The sequence below is a fragment of the Zonotrichia leucophrys genome, chromosome 5 (genome assembly GCF_028769735.1).
Source record: "Zonotrichia leucophrys gambelii isolate GWCS_2022_RI chromosome 5, RI_Zleu_2.0, whole genome shotgun sequence".
Taxonomy (NCBI): Eukaryota; Metazoa; Chordata; class Aves; order Passeriformes; family Passerellidae; genus Zonotrichia; species Zonotrichia leucophrys.
Genome location: NC_088175.1, coordinates 32,095,219 through 32,113,532, shown reverse-complemented (window position 1 = coordinate 32,113,532; position 18,314 = coordinate 32,095,219). Strand labels below are relative to the sequence as shown.

Below are 18,314 nucleotides of genomic sequence, written 5' to 3'. Positions count from 1 at the left end.
AGGAAGGCTTTGAGAAAGCTTATGCTACATATTCCATCTTTCTAGAGCTCAGACATTTGTTCTTTAGAGTCTGAAACCTTCCATAACTCACTCATTCTAAAAATTCAGAACAAACCAAAGTAGGAAGGACCTCCTTCAGTAGCACTCATTCTCTTTAACATTACCCCATTTTTCTTTGTCATATATGCTTCAACTATGCTTTTCCTCCACTGACACTCAAGTTTTATATTTTGCTTAGCCAAACAACAGCTATTCAACTCTTCTCAACATCTGTTATAAATACATCCTTTAAGCATCACCTGCTCTGTAATTCCAGCTTCCTGGTGTCAATTGAAATTGGAATTCAAAGACATTTTTCTGATCCTCATCCCATTTGTTCTGAAAGTCAGGCTGTTTCTCTCTATAATACTTTAGTATTTTTAAAATAAAACGCACAACAATTTACTTTTAGCAGTCCTTCTAACATCTCTTTTATGCCTGGGAAGGTACAAATACTAACCTCTCTCACAGGTTTACCATCATTCACCTAGAATTTGCAGTGAAAAGATTTATTCTCACCTTGCTGGTCAGGCCCTTGTGAATGTGAGTGATGTTATTGATGAGAAATAAGAGGGCAGTGAGGAAGGGGAAAGGTGACTTGGAGCCAACAAGGCTCAAAGGAGGTTTGCCTCCAGTGCAGCTCAGAGATGCAATGCTGCTGACAGATTCCGGTGCTGGGGAACAGGACAGAGGGTTGCACAAAGCAGAACATGGCCTGTGTGAAGAAATAAACAGAGAGGGGTTAGGTCAAAAGCATTCATAGTGCTGAGGAATTATCTTGTTGAAATGTTGCTATCCATCTGAACTGTACCACACATTGCAGTAAAGTGGAAACCCTGAAGACAGTGAAAGCAAAAAGCCAGTGTCTCAGCTGGTACACCAAGCACTACTGCTATACAAGCTAATGCCAGGGATTTGTCAGGAACTCTCCAGCTAAATTGGTCATGATGAGCAGAAATACCAATGCAGTGACGCATCTCTGATGCCAAATACACTGAAGTGTTGGACCTTTGATTTAAAAAAATACATTGTTCCCCACATACATACGCACACCAGGCTAATAAGGCTGCCCACCCACTCAAGACGTTTCAATAATAAACTTGTAGGCAACACCAAAAAGCCAGCTTATATCGAAAATTGACTTTGCAAAAATGCAAAATGCTTTATGTACTAATGAAACGCATATTTTAAAACTGTATTCAGAAAGAACATAGCTTTAATGTACATGGACATGACTGTGCAGACAACTACTGGCGTGTGTGTTCCCTGCAGGTGAAACTACAAATTCCCACACCAGCAGCGCTTGCAGGCCCAGAGTAGATACATCATGTCTGTATAGGTGAGACCACCACAAAGGAGAGTGATTACAAGCAAGCTGCTGAATGGTAATGGGGTGATAGGGCAAACCCTGTCAAAGATCCATATGATTACTCTATGGCAGAAAACGAATTGCTTAAAGGTATTGCTGTTTCTACCACTGGTATTACATGTAGGAGATGGATAAACACATGTGGGGCTCACAAAGTACCCTGAACTCCTGGACCTAAACTGCCCGGAAAGTTTAAGTCAAAATTGTTAAAATATTTGGGCAGAGATCAGCTGACTCTGTTTTTTACCAGCCAGTATTAACAGCAAGAATTCTTGTGGATGAGATTTTATAGCCTGACCAAATCCACTGTCTTCAGACTGCCAGGATAGGCAGAGAAGGGTCTAATGAATGCTCTTGTGTTGGAAACTCTGATGCAAAGAGCTTCAGAGCTCAGTTTCAGTCAAGAAAGAACATGGGTCAAACTGCTTGGTGGCCATTCAAATACCACTTGAAAACAAAAGTTTCAAGTGCCCTTTATATCAGATGTTGTCAGAGGCAGAGGGATGCCTCTCTGACTGCAAGTCAGGCCTTTTAGACTCCTCAGTCCAGAAGATTAGCTACAGCCTAGTAAGGAGGCTCCCTCTACAGCAAAGACAGAATATCTGCAGTGCTTAACTGTTCCCAGAGCCAGAGCTTATGTTATCCAAATGTCTGGAAGAACAGTTTGGTGTCTGTTCTTGCACTTCTCTGCAGGGGTTTTCAAAGCCCTAGTGAAGCTCTGCAGGAGCTTGAAGATTTCAATCTAGTAAATTCTTTCATATAAGCAGCACCACACAGAGTACATGAACAGTACATGAACACACTCACCTCGTCATGTAAGAGCAACTCAACTAATTCTACTTGTGCTATTTTTTTTAGACCAGTAAACCAAAGAAGAATCAAAACCAAGAGTGACTAAAATAAACTGAAATTGATATGAAAACCCCAGCTACATGGCAAAGCAGAGATGCAGCAGCAGCAGTAGAAAAGGAGGAGCTGCAAACCTCTGCAACCATCATGCCTTTTCTGTGAGGGGTGAGAGGACAAAGCAGGATGTAGACACAGCCCTACTGCACTCCAATTCCCATACCTGGGGCATTTTGCACAGGGAAAAGAGGAGAGAGAGGAGAAAGCTGTCACACAGTAAAGTACAGAAATGGGGCTCCTTTACTTCTGACAAGAGCATCTTAGCAGTGGAATGGTTTTACCTGAGCAAGTCCCACATGCTGTCTACCGCTGGCTGGCTGAGAAGGGGCTGCAGCACCTCTGATGTCAAACGTTCCAGTTCCTCTAGGCAGTCAACTGGATTGACTGATGGCTGTAAAATACATGGAGAATGACAGGAAAAGAGAGTGAATGACCATAACATCCAGTGATAGCAAAAAGAGAGACTGATTTATTTACTTCCTCTATTATCTTTTTGCCAGACCCCATCACCTGCAGAGTGGTACTGCTCTAGGTTAGAGCTGGCCTCACTGCTCATAGTGTGGAAGCTGAGAGCTGGCACCTCAAGGTGTTCTCACACTCAAGTATTAAAGTGCATCCCAGAAATTCTTAATTGGCTGGAAGTATGATATGGGATCCTTGGAATCAAGATTCACTAAATGAAAACTTAGGCAGACCCTCCTCTCCCTACCATCTACATGTTTCTATTTAAACTGAAGATGACACAAAGGTGATCAGAAGTACCTTGAGAAATCTGAGCGGCAACATGAGGGTCTCCAAAAAAACAAAACAAAATAAAACAAATCAGCAGCATAAACTGTGATTGACCTACCCATCAAAGTATGACTGTGGATGAACACTGCACAGACGAGGAACTGTGGCTTTTAGAGAATCATCCAAATTCTTCTGACCCTAGTAAGCAATATTCCAGGTTGAAGGAACATGCTAGCAAATTTTAACACTTTTTATCTTCATTAGAACGCTGCTCTGGGATACAGAAATATTAATTTCCATTACATAAAATCTGATTTTACCCCAGGTGAAATTCGCCTCCAGAAATCAGTTAAACTTTTGTGAAGATGTTAACCTTAGTTTTTAACAGTCTAACAAAAATATTACGAGAAGGTCCCAGCATACATTAATCTAATTACTATACAAGTTGATTTTTTTTGCACTAATCTATTCAAACACGCTACGTACAATTTCTTTTTTAACCAGCTAACTAGAGGTAGATGACTGAACTTCTCCTGAAGTGGAATTCAAAAACCCAGCACAATTCAATGACTGAAGAAATTGTTTCATCAGTCACTCTTCTGGGATATCTGTAAAGGTTAAAAAGGGAACATTAAACTCTTGGCTGTCCTGGTTTGCAATGCTCAGGATGTTATCACAGCCTGTAAAATATACCAACCTTCAGGACCCTGAAGACATCTTTGAGAGACACTAGCAGTTTCCACCCCAGCCATAACTAATAAACTTAGTTGCTTTTGGCAAGTTTCAGAGGAGTTGCACCAGTGTGAATAACTACAGCCACTAAATTACCACACCTTCAACACAGCTCTCCCAAGCTGGAACTCAGGCATGTCAGTTGGGCAGTAAAGAGGAAAATTGCATTTATCTTTAGAACATGAATCTTTAAGATAGCTAAAGTGTAAGACATTATTCTTCAACAGCATCATACAGACATGTCACCTTCAGAACACTTACTTTAAAAGATGATCACATACTATAACTGTGTGTTACAGAATTTGACCTTCAATGTCAGTGGTGCAACAAATAAATTTATCCTTATTATTTCCTATCCAAAGTCCATACAGCACGACCCTTAAAGCTCAATCTTCCACCCAGATCATTGCAGTGTAGGTGTCCACTTGTAAGCTCTCAGACCAAAGCAAATGCAAAAACACGACTTGATTTATCCCACTAGGAAGAAGGGCTGCCAAATAAAATTACATTGTATTTGCTTCACACTTCGGAGCTCTGTAGTAAGTCAGAACAATCACAGCGCTATCACCTTGATTGAGACCCTGATCCCAAAGAATGAAAGGACAAAAAAGGAAGACAGATATTTGGCACTGTTAATGTCTAGGGTTAGCAGACTTAAGTGGCCCTGAATGTCATGCAGCCTAGATATGAGCTGTGGTTACAAAATCAGTGCTCAGCTTGATTCCTTAATATCCATCTTTTTCAGTACTGTCTGTAAGTTCCAGTTTTCAGAGGTAATGCACAAGCTGATGCTGGTGAGATGAGAAAACTGCCTGTATTTTCAGGCCTTACCTGTTGGCTGTGAGCACTGTAATAAACTCCCAAGAAGATCACACAAGCTGTGGTCAGAGGCTGGAGTGTTTGCCAAGTTTCTATCTGGGATAGCTGCTGAAGGATTTTTTTCAGACTTGTCTCAAGGAAGGGCTGTAAGCCTGACACTTGACTCCATGCCACTGGAGGAGGTGGGATCGGTTCATTATCTTCTGAGTTATTGCTGAAACCCAGTGGAAGAATGACACAGGATACCAAAAAAATACCAAACAACTGTCTCTCTAAAGCATCAATTTTAATAGAAAGAAGTAGTCTAGAAAATTATATCCAATAGCACAACTAGGGGAAAAGTCCTTGCATAGTCCCACAACCCAGACCAGATAATTTAGGCAGAAAGGATAAATGTAGAATGTACTTAAAAAGCTGAAGTTTCTTCTCCTGCACTACTCTGCCCCTGAGCTACGCTATAGCTTTACCAGCATTGCTACCTCAGTACTCAGCTTTAGTTAAAGAGTTTCTTGCTTTCCACCAGAAAAAGTACCTGTGTTTGCAACATATCCTACTGCTTTGATGTTTACCAAAACCAACCACCTCTTAATCCTGACTCATCTTGGCTTCTGCAGAGAGGTTCTTTCCTCCAAATCTCAAGACATTTACTTCCTCTACTCCCAAGAGAAGTTCCAAGCAGCTTACTAGCTCCTTTCAGCAGGGCATTTGGCATACATTGCCCTTTATGTCCCCTAGCCTAATGTAGATTCTGACTCCTGCCTCTGGCCGTGCTGGCAGGCATAGCTGTCAGACCAGACACTACTTCTGACCTTGTGTCAGAGGGAATACACCCCACCAGGGTGCATGCAGGGGCTACACTAAACAACTGAAAATGAGAGGAAAAAAAAGGTGACAGCCAGGTCTCCAAACCAAAGAAAGGGAAGATGGGATGCCAACTATTGAGATGCACAAAATGGTGACTTAAAGAGCCTACCTGCTCAACTTGGCCTGCAGCTCTGCTGCGTATCCTGCTGTTTGTGTCACATGTGTCAACAGAGTAACCACTGCTGCAGCTCGCTGCACAGACAACTCGACCGCAGGGCTCTTCCCACTGAGCAACTCCGGCAGTGACTGCAGGATCCTCACCAGCACAGGGTAGAGGTCACTGCAGTATGAATCACAGAATGCATATGGTTGGAAAGGGTCTCTGCAGATCACATGTACTTCAATTCCCTGTTCAAGATAGGCCAGCAAGACCAAGATTGCATAGGGATATATCCAGTTGGATTTTGAATATCTCCAAGAATGAAGACTTCAGTACCTTGCTGTGCAACAATGCTCCAGTGTTTGATCACCTTTACAGTAGAGTTAGTAAAGATTACAGTAAGAACACTTCAGTGGAATTCCCTGTATTTTCATTTGTGCCCATTGGCTCTTCACTTTCCACTGGAAGAATCTGGCTTTATCTTCTTCACACTCTCAAATAATTTATTTATAAAGACTGTTAAAATTTGATTATGAGAACCATCACCACTACCACAATAACAAAAATAACTGACAAAGAAAAAAGATAACAAAGGAAGACTACTGCTATTCCAATTTCATCTGAATGGGACCTACCTAATACTCTGCCTCCATGCACTCTGATTATCTCTTGAAAAAAATATTTTGATTTTACTCTTGCTGGGGAATAGTTCTGAGATTCTCAGCCACACTTAAAATCTTGCAATGTTAAGGAATCATCTGCTGTTTCTTTCCTCAACATTATTTACACTGCTAAAACAGTATATACAGTTTTTACTCTTTTTAAATCATACATCAGATAGTGCCGAAGAACACAAAATGCTGCTGTGGTTGGGAATTTCCCTTCTGAAACTCAATACTGGCCTCCCTTTTACTCCACTTTAGAGCAATTCCACAGCCATCTCTCTTCTTCCAATTACAGGAAGCAGATTTAATGCTTGAGGCAGGTCAGACCTATACCAGGTGCAGACCTTGGCAGTCAAGCACAAGAACTTCTCCTGACCTGGAAGTCGATGCATCATGAAGTTTGTCTGCACCTGTCTGCCCCACTTAGTGTGGTGACTGCTGCCCACAGACCGCCCCTAGGTCAAGCACATTCAATCCTGGGTGTGCTGCAAACCACGTGTTTTGATGTCATACAAGCACAGATTATTCATCCCTTCAAGGAGAAAAATATGCAGACCTAAAAAGCTACAGTGGTCTCCCACTGTAAAGCAGAAACAACAAAATAGCAGAGCTTGAACACAGGAGATAGTGAACAACCAGAAGAAAGCAATACACAGCACGAATGCCCTTAGAAACTGAGTTTTACTGCAGGAGGCAGGAAAAAGTGAGGTGAGACACTCTGAAGGGAATGGAGACTGAGCCTGGAGAGCCCTCTCTGCCCCCTGAGCAGGGTGTCCATTGCTCTGTGGTGCCCCCATGCCAGCTGTCCAGGCGGGAGCTGTACCTGTAGAGGTCGCAGGCCTGCCCGTAGGCGGCAGCCACCGCCCACAGCCGGAAGGCCTCGGCGCTCAGCAGCACGGCCTCCTCCCTCGGCAGGGGCACGTCCACAGGCTCCTCAGCGACAAAGCGACTCAACCGACTCTTCAGCTCAAATCTGTTAAGCTGTGAAACAAACCAAGCAAAAAGAAAAGGATGAAGAACAAAAAAGACAAAGGGATAAGGGGTATCAGCTGCATGCATCATTACCTCATTGCTCTGACATACACAAAGAGCTGCAGATTTCAATTCAGCTCGTTCTGAGCTCGTCTTGCACTGCTCAAATCTGCTTTTATTTTGTGCAATCTTAAGGAGCAGACTACAAAGGATCACTAAATGGTCAAGGGCTATTAAGAGAGAACAATTCCTGCAAGAGATGCCTAGAGGTACCTAATCCATTCCTAACACAAACCAACTATACTTAAATAATTTCTGATGGAAGTTGGTCTGCCCCACACACACTCCTGTTTTGGATGCTCCCTGAAGCATTTAACTGATTTAAAAATATACATATAATTATCCTTCCTTAAATAGTCATAAATACAACTCTCTTAGGCTCAGTAAGGATATATTTTGTGAGAAAAGATGTCTACAAAAGTACTGAATTGATGCTGACATTCTTTTGGGAAGGTCACACCAGATGGGTTTCAGAGGTTCTACAACCTAAGTATTTCCATAATTCAGTGTTTATTTTATGCAAAGGGTACCTCCTGCCTATTACTTTCATAAGATTATGGAATTTTGATGCCTTGGAAATGTTCTGAGGTTATTTTGGTATTGAATTAGGCATGACATGACTCATTTGCAGTTCTCTAGAAATAATTTTTATCCTCCCCTACATCTGGGTATTTTTACTTAAGCATAAAAAAAGAGCTTCTCTTTCCTTCTCCCACACATACAAAAGCTTCTATGTGCTCTGTCTAAACAAATGAGGCAACAATGTCTTTTTCATAGCACAAAGACATATTATAGGTAATTTAAATTTCAAATGCTTTAGAGATTCTTGTAGGGAAATCAGTGCACACCAGCAGCAAGAAAGCAAAGGAGCTGATGAGTCAAAACTATAAATTCTGACACCTCTTCTACAGAAGAGAGGACAAAGTCAAATTTACTTCCAGGAGGAAGATGGAAGACCTTTGTTGTTAGCTAAAATAAATTTCTACATTGATGGTTTCGATTTAGTTTTTTATTATCTTCCACTCTCACGTTTAATTGCATGCAACAGAACATATGAGATTGTAACAGTAGCAAAGTCTGAGTGTCAGGAACCTTCTAAGCAATTTTTCCACACCTCGAAATTCCTGGAGTACATAAAACCTGAAGTAGAAAAATATCTGAATTTTACTCTGTTATGTTCCTAATATGACTTAAAGTCTTTCAACATCCCACTATCCATCACTGTTCTCTATACTTTACAGCACAGACTGGTGTTCTGTTGACAGTAGCATTTTCCTGGGTAGCAATTTGTTAGGTGCTGTTAACAACAGTGAACCAAAAAGCCTAAGAAGTGCTCTTTGCACTGTAATGGGTGCTGCTCTTGGTAGGTTTCATGCATTTATAGCACCAGCATGACAACCTATATGAGGGAATTCAATTACCTCTGAAGTGGAAAACTTGTCCAGAAGTTAAGAGGAGTTGAAAACACTGATGAATTATCACAGTTACTACAGTTACTAAGACAAATTAATGGCAGAAAAGTTCAACCAGGGTTGAATCACAAGGATAGTGATTAAGTCTCTGGTTTATATTGTATTATGCTGCCTATCACTGAAACATGGGAGTGTACAGAGCATCACACATCAATGCATGCTCTAAACATCTGTTCCTGGTCAGTATCACCCTGCTGGGCTCTGTGACTTTCACATCAGTGCATTACACAAACCATAAAAAAGCAGAGTAAAAATCAAGCCAGTTCATCTACCATTGTACAGGAGAAGCATCATTTTTATGACTCTGTCAACAATTCCATCAAAACATACTAATGCACCTTTCTCACCCTGATTTCTTCAGCTTCAGCTCAGTCACCTCTAGTTAGCTTTCTGTCTTTATTTAGGCAGTAAGGCATAGAGAACCAAGGCCTGTGCAATCAGAAAAGCTCTTCCAGGAACACTCACCAGCCTGGCTGTTGCATTTCGGCCTCCAGATGCCAAGACCCTGATGAACTTCATAGCACTGGCACAAGCAATTCCGTGGAGACTGGTAAGTAAAAACCCTGGTTCAGCCACTTTGGGATCCCACTGAGTAGGGAGAAATTCCCTGACAATGGTCTCAATCAATCGAGGACAGTCAAGCAGCTGCAGAGAAATAGCAGGGAGCACAAGTAACTAAAGGTTCACAGTCATGCAGACATGCAGAAAACATGCAAAACAGACAAGTTTGTCTGATCTCCTTGCCATAACTTTACCTGATCTTTCTTCCCTTTCCTAATCTTTCTCTATGATTCCCAAGCTCTTATACAATGGGAGATTTACCTGGCTGCATGCCTCAGAGGAGTGCCTTGCTATATGTGTGAGGATGTGCAGTATATCCAGAACTACTGATGGAACAGGTCGCACCACCTCTAGGATGTACCTCAGCCGGTGCTGGATCCTTGTCTTCAAAAGTCCCTGAAAGGTGTTAAAAAAAAGAAAAAAAACATCTGTAAGGATCTAAACAAGTGCTCTCTGTTCTTCAATTGCTGGAACCCAAAAGGAGATTACATCCTCTCCAGAGACTGTTTTAAAATTAGCAGTCATGAAACAAGTTTCTGTGTATTTGCAAGTATGCTGGCAAATGAGCAAGAGTTATCTAACAGAGCAGAAACAGCTTTAGATCTGTTCTGAATCAGACCACTGGAGGGGTTTGCATACTTGTGTTTTCCAGACCAAATGCCCAAGTACAGTAATTCATCCACCCAATGATGTTTTTAGACCAAGTGCTGTTCAAACACAAGCTCAAGGATTAAGTCATGGTCACAGGTTTTAATGATTGCAGTGGGCAAGAGGGGTGCATTGGTTCCACCAAGGCTGAGTTTCAAGATAACAAAGTTTGCTGGTTTTACATCTCCTATGAAAAATACAGGATTAGGTTTAAAATGCAGGAGAAGCTCATTCTGAATACTGTAAAAATCTTAATCTGAGAAATGCAAACATGACATTTGGGGAAATGGTAAATAGCCACCTTATGTCAAATAAAAAAGAAGAGTATCATTGTACAAATCTACTAGTTCTGAACTATGTAACTGTAATATTCTAGTTTAAATTCTGAAAAGTGCATATAGATATTTTAATAATGGCTGGAACCTTTTTATTTTTAATTCAAGTAAGTGAGCCTGAAAGTCGTGTCTGCATGCAGTCTTTCAGGACGTCTTATCAGGTCATCAGTGTGTTTGTTGCTGAATTCCCTAGAGGAAGTTAAGAGATATTAATAATACTGAAATCACACAAGTCAAGCCTCAGCATTTTTAGAGACCAATACAATTATCCTCCTGGTAATATATGACAGAAAAACAATAACCAATAGCCAGGAAAGAGTTCTAATTCGTGTTCAGAATGCTCTTGTCCAGCATGCACAGGAGGGTGGATGTTTCAACAGCACATACAGCATGTGCTGAGCCTATTTTCATAAAAAAGATTCTGGATCTAACTCTGTACTTACCTTTACAACATCATAACGGGCCACATCTGGGTCTGGCTTGTTTTCATCCTTTAATTTTTTATTTTGAGATTTCTCTGTTCCATTTAAGTCTTCTTCTTCCTCCTCTTCTTCCTCCTCATTGTTAGGGACAAAGGGGAATGCAGCCATCCCTTGGTACCATGAGAAAGTCCAATCGAGATATTTCTAGAAAGAGTGTTAAAGCATACAGAATAAAATTCTCATCAAGAAAAACAAAAAGACAAAGACAAAAATTTTTCAGGGATGCTTTTGAATATGGAATGCTTTATTGATTCCTTTATAATCCCAAGAAAATGTGAAGACAATAAAAGCTATTCTAAACGTATAAAAGTAGAATTCAGTGCTTTTTCAGGGAAATTATTTTGGCCTTACACACACACAGACTTGGAAAAACCCTGTAAAAAGAATTACTGTGACGTGAATTAAATTCATTACACAGCTAACAGAAATCTAGTTTAACTGGGAAAAAATAGGATTATAAATAAATAAAACAACTACCAAGGCTCTAGGCATTAAACAGAAATTTATTGGCTTCCTACTTTCAGAACTCTGGGGAACCTAGGTCACAAATAACACAGAAAAATCATGCAAAAACTGATATGATAAAGACTACTTGGTCTATTTGTTCATGTTTGCTACACTTTTGTTTGAACATCCCTCAGCTTAATCAATTAGAAAAACCTCTTTTTTTTTTGTTTACAGCTGATGACAGTGTCAGGGCCTCTCAAGTTCTAGGGTAACAGCCCAACTAGGGCAATAGCTCCAATTCTTCAGAGAGGGGATTGCTCCCATAACAGACCCACTTCCCCCCAAATGTTTTAGAATATGAAAGACAGCCAAATCAAATGCTTGCACTGCTTAATAACTGCTGTAATTTTCTATTTCCCACACCCACAATCAGAAACAAACACCACATTAGAAGAAAAGTAGTGGCAGACTTCAATTGCCAAGTACCAAGGAAGCACAAGCTATTATCAGACATCAAAACATCCCCCAATGCAGTATGAGCTAAACATGATGAGTGAATGGCATGATCAGAAGGGACCTGACTTGAGGGGATGAAGCCATGAGTCCATCTGGAATACAGAGTTTGGGACTATAGTCTTCCTTCCACCAAGAGAAGGAAAAGCATTAAGATGAAGTAGCTGGGTCATCAAAGGAAACAAAAAGAAAGTTGCTTCTTTCCCATAGCCATTGAAGGATAAACAAAACCTTCAGACAGTATGATTTTCATGTGTGTTGATCTTATGTGTTTATAGTGTGGATAAATCCTATTTGCCTTAAAAATCCTGGAGCAGAGGACCAGGCTTCCAACCCTGTCCCTTTCTCAGAGACCTTTTGAAATTCAGCAACACTGGACTCTAGGAAGGACTCTTTGGGTTAGAAAATATACTGACACAGCATTCACAGTGCTGCTTCTGGCAGCAAGAGTCAGCAATCCCCATGTACACAAAACATCTCACCATAAGCTTTGATCTGAAAAATCAGAGCACTGCAGACACTTATAAACCAGAGTAACATCAGAGAAGAGAAGAGAAAAAGTACATTAAGAAGATGATTGATAGTACTAACTACCTACAATGGGTGGGCAGGACTCATCTAAGCTTATAGATAGAAAAGTAGCAAAATGTGGAGAAAGCTACCTACTCCTTCATTTCTCTTGCCTCCCCCTAGGACAACTCCACAGGCCTGGCAAAAGTTGCAGGGTACATCTACCCCATCTCTTCTATCGCCAGCCCCTTTGCAGTTAAACAGAAAAGCAGCTCAAGGAAGGTACTTGGAAGACAGTCTATATCAGACTGCTTCTGTCCAACCACGAGTACATCTTAATGTGGCTGCTCTAGGCTGTCTAGTAGCCCTGAAAATCTACAAGGAGTCAACCTTCTAACAGGTGAAAAAGCATCAGTGAGAAAATAAACACACGAGCAGGCAAAATTAGGTATGCATGAGTGTTACAAAAACACATGGGAACAGCAGAAAATGGACAATGAGAGAAAAAGAGAACAGCATTATTATGAGGCATAAAGGAAGGCACGGAGAATATTTAATCTGTTAAGCAGAAAAACTATGAAATAAGAAAACAACCTAAGGGAACATATTAAAAAAAATTTCTACACATACATTAGTGGTGATCTGATCTAGGCTGCAAAGATATAAAAAGAAGAAACTCAGCAGCATGCACTGAATTTAATCATAGGGCAGAGGTAATTCAAACAGTGAGAAAAAAAGATACCTGAATCCCTCAAACTGGGATAACACACTCCATCATCCATCTCAAAGGACAGCAATGACAAATTCTACTCACCATTAAGCTAACACGTCCAGTAAACCTTTGTTCAATCTACTTACAATGTGTCTTCTCATTCTGATCCCTGTAAACAGCTCAGCCTAAATCAAACGTAGGCTCTGAGTGATGATCTTACCTCATCATCAAGTGACACCAGCAGAGCCCGGAGAGCACCAACAGATGCTGCCATGACATTTTCCACCGCATCATCCAGCGAGAAGCGCAGCAAGAAGAGAAAGCCAGCATCAAGCAGCACACGCAGAACGCTGCCCTTCAACGAGGAAGCAAACTCTCCAGCCCTGGCCTGGAAAGTGCCAGACAGAGCCGGGGTTAAAGCTGTGTCATGTCACCTGGATACATCTCTGGGCTGTCACATCTCAACATTTTACATCTTTGCCTCTTTCCACTTCTACTGTAAAGCTGCTGAACTGTGTGAAGGTTATTCTTCCTATAGTTTATCCTCCATTCATTCTACAGAAGAACACAATTGCAGTTTCTTAGTGCAAGAAACCCTTCTTTCTAAAGTTTGCACTCATCTTTTGACTTCATTGTGTTTTGCTCCATCACCCTTCTCAAAACCACCAAGTTCCATCTTCTCTATTCCAGTGCCCTTAGAGGGAATGTTAGCACTTCCCCCAAAAGTTAGGTAGAAATGTGCACAGAAGTATTCATTTTGCTTTTTCCCCTGGCACATTGCTCTGTGAGTAGGCTTGGCTCTTTCTCACCTCCTACAGAAAATGCACATCATGAAGCTGGCTCAGACAACAGGAGTGAAAGGGTCAATGCCAAGAATAGGCTTGTCACAAAAATAACATTTAAAAAAATCAACGTGCATCCAAATTAACAAGAGAACTGAAATTACACCACTGCTGCTGAACAGCACCCGAAACAACCTGTTGGGAGAACAATACTCTGGAATTATCCAGAGAAACCTGCATCTCAGTTGTTACATCCCAACACTTAGCTTATCTAACAGTAAGGATCCTCAGTGGAACAGAATGCCCTGTTGGTGACTTTGCTCATCTTCACTGAACAGCAGAACTGCAGAACACAAACAACTAGTACCAGAGAATCTGGGCCCTGATCCACCAGAAACTTGAGTTATGGGGAGAAATTCCTTGAAGTGACTTACCCTTTGAACAATATGACCCAAGACCTGCAGAGCCAGAGTCCTCTGTTGTGTAACTTGGCTGCGAGACAGATGAAAGAGCTCTTGCAGAGAATAACCAGCTCTCTAAATGGCAGGGGGAAACAAAAAGAAACCAAAAAACACCCTCAGCTACAGCTAAACACAGGCCCCTTAAAATAAGATTACCTGTAACACACTGCATAAGGGAAGATAAATTGCAAGCCAATGTTGTTTGCCGCTTTGTGGCAATTGCAGAAGAGATTCTAATCTTAGATGTCACAGGAGAAAATTGAACTTCTTAAGCAAAGGAAGTATGTGCACCTTTTTCCAACACCACAGAACTTTAATAGCATTAAAAGAAAAAGCATCAACAGTCTTCTGAAAATAATGCAGTTCATGCATGCAGACACGACTTATCTTCAGGAGTTTGTTTCTAAAGAAAAATTACTGCACTTTTGGAAGGGTCTTTTATCACTAAAAAACTTGATACAAAAGGAATCTACAAGATCTAACACAGAAAACAGAAATGAGTACCTTTTCTATGATATTACACCCACCTACCTCTGCCTCTTCTCCATGGTGGTGCAAGCCTAGATGTGTTGGCAAATCAGCATCCGCAGGAATCAATTCTCCCTTTAAACTGAATCGAGCTTGCATTCCCTATGGCAAAAGAGTGGAGGGAGAAAATGATTATTTCTATTGCTGTCCACTCAATTCATCTCTTAAAATAACCCTTTTTACATCACCTGCCGGAAGATAACAGTTCAAAAACTCCTCAGGCCTCAAATTTTTTAAAAATATACCCCATCTTTCCTTTTTTCTCAGTTTTACACCTGTTTCATCCCAGATTACAATGGCTACTCTCACTTCCTAGCTCTCCTGAGTTACTACAGACTGAACTGATCCTGTATCATCCCATTCGGTGAAAGAAAATGGGGAATCTTTCAACCTGATGAAAGTCCACAGACTGAGCAGCCAGAGGACTCATTTTTGAAGCCTTCAAAACTGTTACTGCTGAGAAGCATGATCCAGACACAGATATGCAAAGTATCAGTTTTTGCTTCCAAACCTTTTTGGTTTTCTTCTGCCGAGGTGAGGGCAAATCTTTCATCCATTCCAGTTTCTCAAACTCTACATTGTCCATGTGAATCCACTCCTTCCTGGGCTTCACAGGCAGATCATCATCTTTGTGTGGGAAGAAAAAAATGTCAGTCTTACCTTTCAAGGCAGTGATGAAGGAAATACTATTCCTTCTTTGCCAAGCTACTCAGCTTAAAGACTGTATCAAATATAAGATTATGTAAAATAAAAAGAAAACCATTTTCAAACTGACTGTTGTCTAATGCATAAACATCAAAGGTTTAAAGCTATTTTCATCTTTCATGAGAGCAAGAAGAGGAAGCAAACAGCACAGTAATGAAATTCAGACAATGCTAATTTAGGAGAAGTTGAACAGAAGTCAGGACACAACTAAGGCAAAATTATCAGAATCAGTGCAGAAAAAATACTATCAGCCATAACTTTTGAGAAAGGAAACTAGTATTACTCAAGGAAGAGTGTTAGGGGGGTCATGAAATTGAAAAGTATTAAAGCAGAGTCCCAGCAAATTATAGGAACCCAGCAAGATTTTAGCCTAGATACACTGAAGGCAGCTCAATATTTGTGCTTTGGTTGCATTTGTGATGCTGCTATTCAGTATCCCTCCCTAAAGGCTTGAAGAGATCAGCTTGGGAAGAAAAGATCAAAACAGCTGAAAATTTGCACAGCTTTCCACAGACAGCTCAGTGGGGAAACTGGACAGTTGAACAAGAATTTCAAAGGTGCAAATACTAAAGGAAGAAATTACTAATTTAGCTTTATAAAGAGTTTTGACTACAAGAATTTGAGAAACAAGACATTCGTTCGTGCCTGATATCACAACAGTTGCCCTAGGAAAGAGACATATCACCATGTGGAAGAATCTCACAAGTGAAGAGACCAGAGACATTTAACCAGGAAAGGCAAGGCTTTGCTACCAGGATACTACCCCAAACCAAAATAAGAAGAGATGAGCTAAGAAGTTTTCGCTGTCTCAAAAGAAAGCACGTGTAAGGACAGTAACAGGCAGCCCCTAAGGGCATGGCAGGCATTAGCATCACTCCTGCTGGAGCAGCCCAGAACTCATCTGCATTGCAGCTATTAATCCCAGCACTCCGGTCTTCTCTTGCAAGGAACAACGAGTCCCACAGAGATGCTCTTCTTTCATCAGATCTTTTCCTGCTGATAACTGGCCTGAAACTTAACCTTTTACTTTCTTCCAATTAGCAGATAAACTTTCAAGAAGGGCACTCATCCTCTCCAGAATGAAGCTTCACCCTTATGATCAATGTGGTATTGAATCAGGCAAGGAACCAAGCACAGAGTTATCTTGCTCAGCCAGAAAGCTGTTCTGCAGAATTTCAGCCAAAGGCTCAGCATGCATTTTAATTGAAGTGAAGGAAAAAGCATCTGAAATGTACCAAAGTGGAATGTTTGTGGGTGGTAGATGCAACATGAGAGGAAATAGAATCAGCAGAAAAACAAAATATATCGACATTTGTAATTTAACAAAATGTTTTCTCTATTAATCACTAAATTGACAGGGTTGAGCTAATCATTTTATGAATAAGATTATGCTTGTTACTAGAAGCCCTTAGTACAATGATCTTGTCAACAAGAAAAGATGGATATGTATTTCAAGGCATCAGCAGACTGTTACTGAGAAATCCCTTTACAGAAGCACAAGCAGGCAGTGTGAATGCAACATTTGCACTGAACTTTCTCAGACTTGGGTTACATTAAGGGCTACCACTCAACCACTCCTCTTTTTGCTTTGCTTCCTGTTTTCTCTCAGTGACAGAATTTACTTTTCCATTTGATAAGGTTACAAGTTGCTGGATAAAGTTTCCCTATTTTGCCTCTAATAAACAGTAGCCTTTTATGTCACTAGAGGCACCTTTGACTTTCCAGCAATCTTACTGCTTTGTGTCATCACCAGAAATCCAGTGTGACCATTTCTGCTGGGCTATTCATGCTGCATTTACTTCTGAGTACAAACAGATGCTGAAATTCCAACAATAAGTGCTAATATCAAAATAATTTTTACATCTCCTAATGGCCAAGGTGGGCTGCAGGCATAAACTAAGGTACTGAAAAGGCTTCTCTTGTTTTTTTAACTGTGTTTCAGCTCACCCTTTGCTGTTCCAAATATCCTGGAAAAACTCCTATTTTTTTTTCTGTGCTGTTTTCTATAGGAGGCAAAAGATGTCAGCACACAATGTTTTAAACACTCAGCTATTCCCAAGAGCATTACTATTATTACCATTACAGGCTGAACAACATGCTTCTATTGCTCTCAGGAGATGAAAAGATGTCACTTGACCTGGTGCTATTTATGCACTCAGTTGTTCTGGGACTAAAAAGAACTAAAAATAGTCCCTTTAATTAAGATGGATTTGTGGAAAAGTAAAACTTGGGGAGAAACTGCAAAAGGACTGTTCAGTGAAGTGTCTTCCTCAAAAAGAGGCTGAGCTTTACTTATTGTGCACATGCACACACACACACAAATACACTGACAGACTCATCCCTCTCAGCAAGAAAATGGTAAATATTGTTATCTCTTGCAAACATCAAGCTGAAATCCCAAAGTGATTCAGAGACTTCTTTAATCACTCTGCAGGTTACACTGGAACACAAAGGACGCATTAGAAGAGAGCATCAAGAGATGGAGAAAAGCAAAAATTGACATGAAATTGCAGGACAAGTATGTTAGGAACAAAAGTGGGGGGGAATGACAATGGAAGCTTAAAAATCACAACAGAGAAAACGAAATTGCTAAAGAAAAAATGCAGTGAGGAAAGCAACAGTAAGAGCAGAAGCCTAAAAGGAAAGCTAGTCCTTTCTGTGCCATGAGAATATACGGGGTTGCTCTAGCTACTGGAGATAAAGCAGCTTTCTCCTCACACAGGCACATACTGAGCATTAAAAGGTTCTGTCATAAGAGGCAATAGTTCAGTAGTACTCCATGAAAAGCAGGACATTCTACATCCAAAGCACAAAGAAAAGAACCCTGTTCTGTGAAAATCACTGGGTGGTTTCTGAGATACAAGACACAGAGTGGGGCCATCAGGAGCAATGTCACACTA

The 18,314-nt window shown here is 40.7% G+C and overlaps 1 protein-coding gene across 2 annotated transcripts in view; it reads right to left on the bottom strand.

Moving 5' to 3' along the window:
• RPAP1 (RNA polymerase II associated protein 1) overlaps positions 1–18,314 on the bottom strand; it is a 38,811-nt gene that overhangs the window by 8,275 nt on the left and 12,222 nt on the right. For both annotated transcript variants that reach the window (XM_064714130.1, XM_064714128.1), the window contains 12 exons: positions 15,221–15,336; positions 14,713–14,811; positions 14,155–14,256; positions 13,159–13,326; positions 10,718–10,900; positions 9,553–9,687; positions 9,196–9,375; positions 7,050–7,207; positions 5,571–5,741; positions 4,610–4,811; positions 2,596–2,705; positions 559–754 (listed from right to left, as the gene is read on the bottom strand). In XM_064714130.1, the coding sequence (XP_064570200.1) occupies positions 559–754; positions 2,596–2,705; positions 4,610–4,811; positions 5,571–5,741; positions 7,050–7,207; positions 9,196–9,375; positions 9,553–9,687; positions 10,718–10,900; positions 13,159–13,326; positions 14,155–14,256; positions 14,713–14,811; positions 15,221–15,336 (1,820 nt within the window). The remainder of the gene's footprint in view (positions 1–558; positions 755–2,595; positions 2,706–4,609; positions 4,812–5,570; positions 5,742–7,049; positions 7,208–9,195; positions 9,376–9,552; positions 9,688–10,717; positions 10,901–13,158; positions 13,327–14,154; positions 14,257–14,712; positions 14,812–15,220; positions 15,337–18,314) is intronic.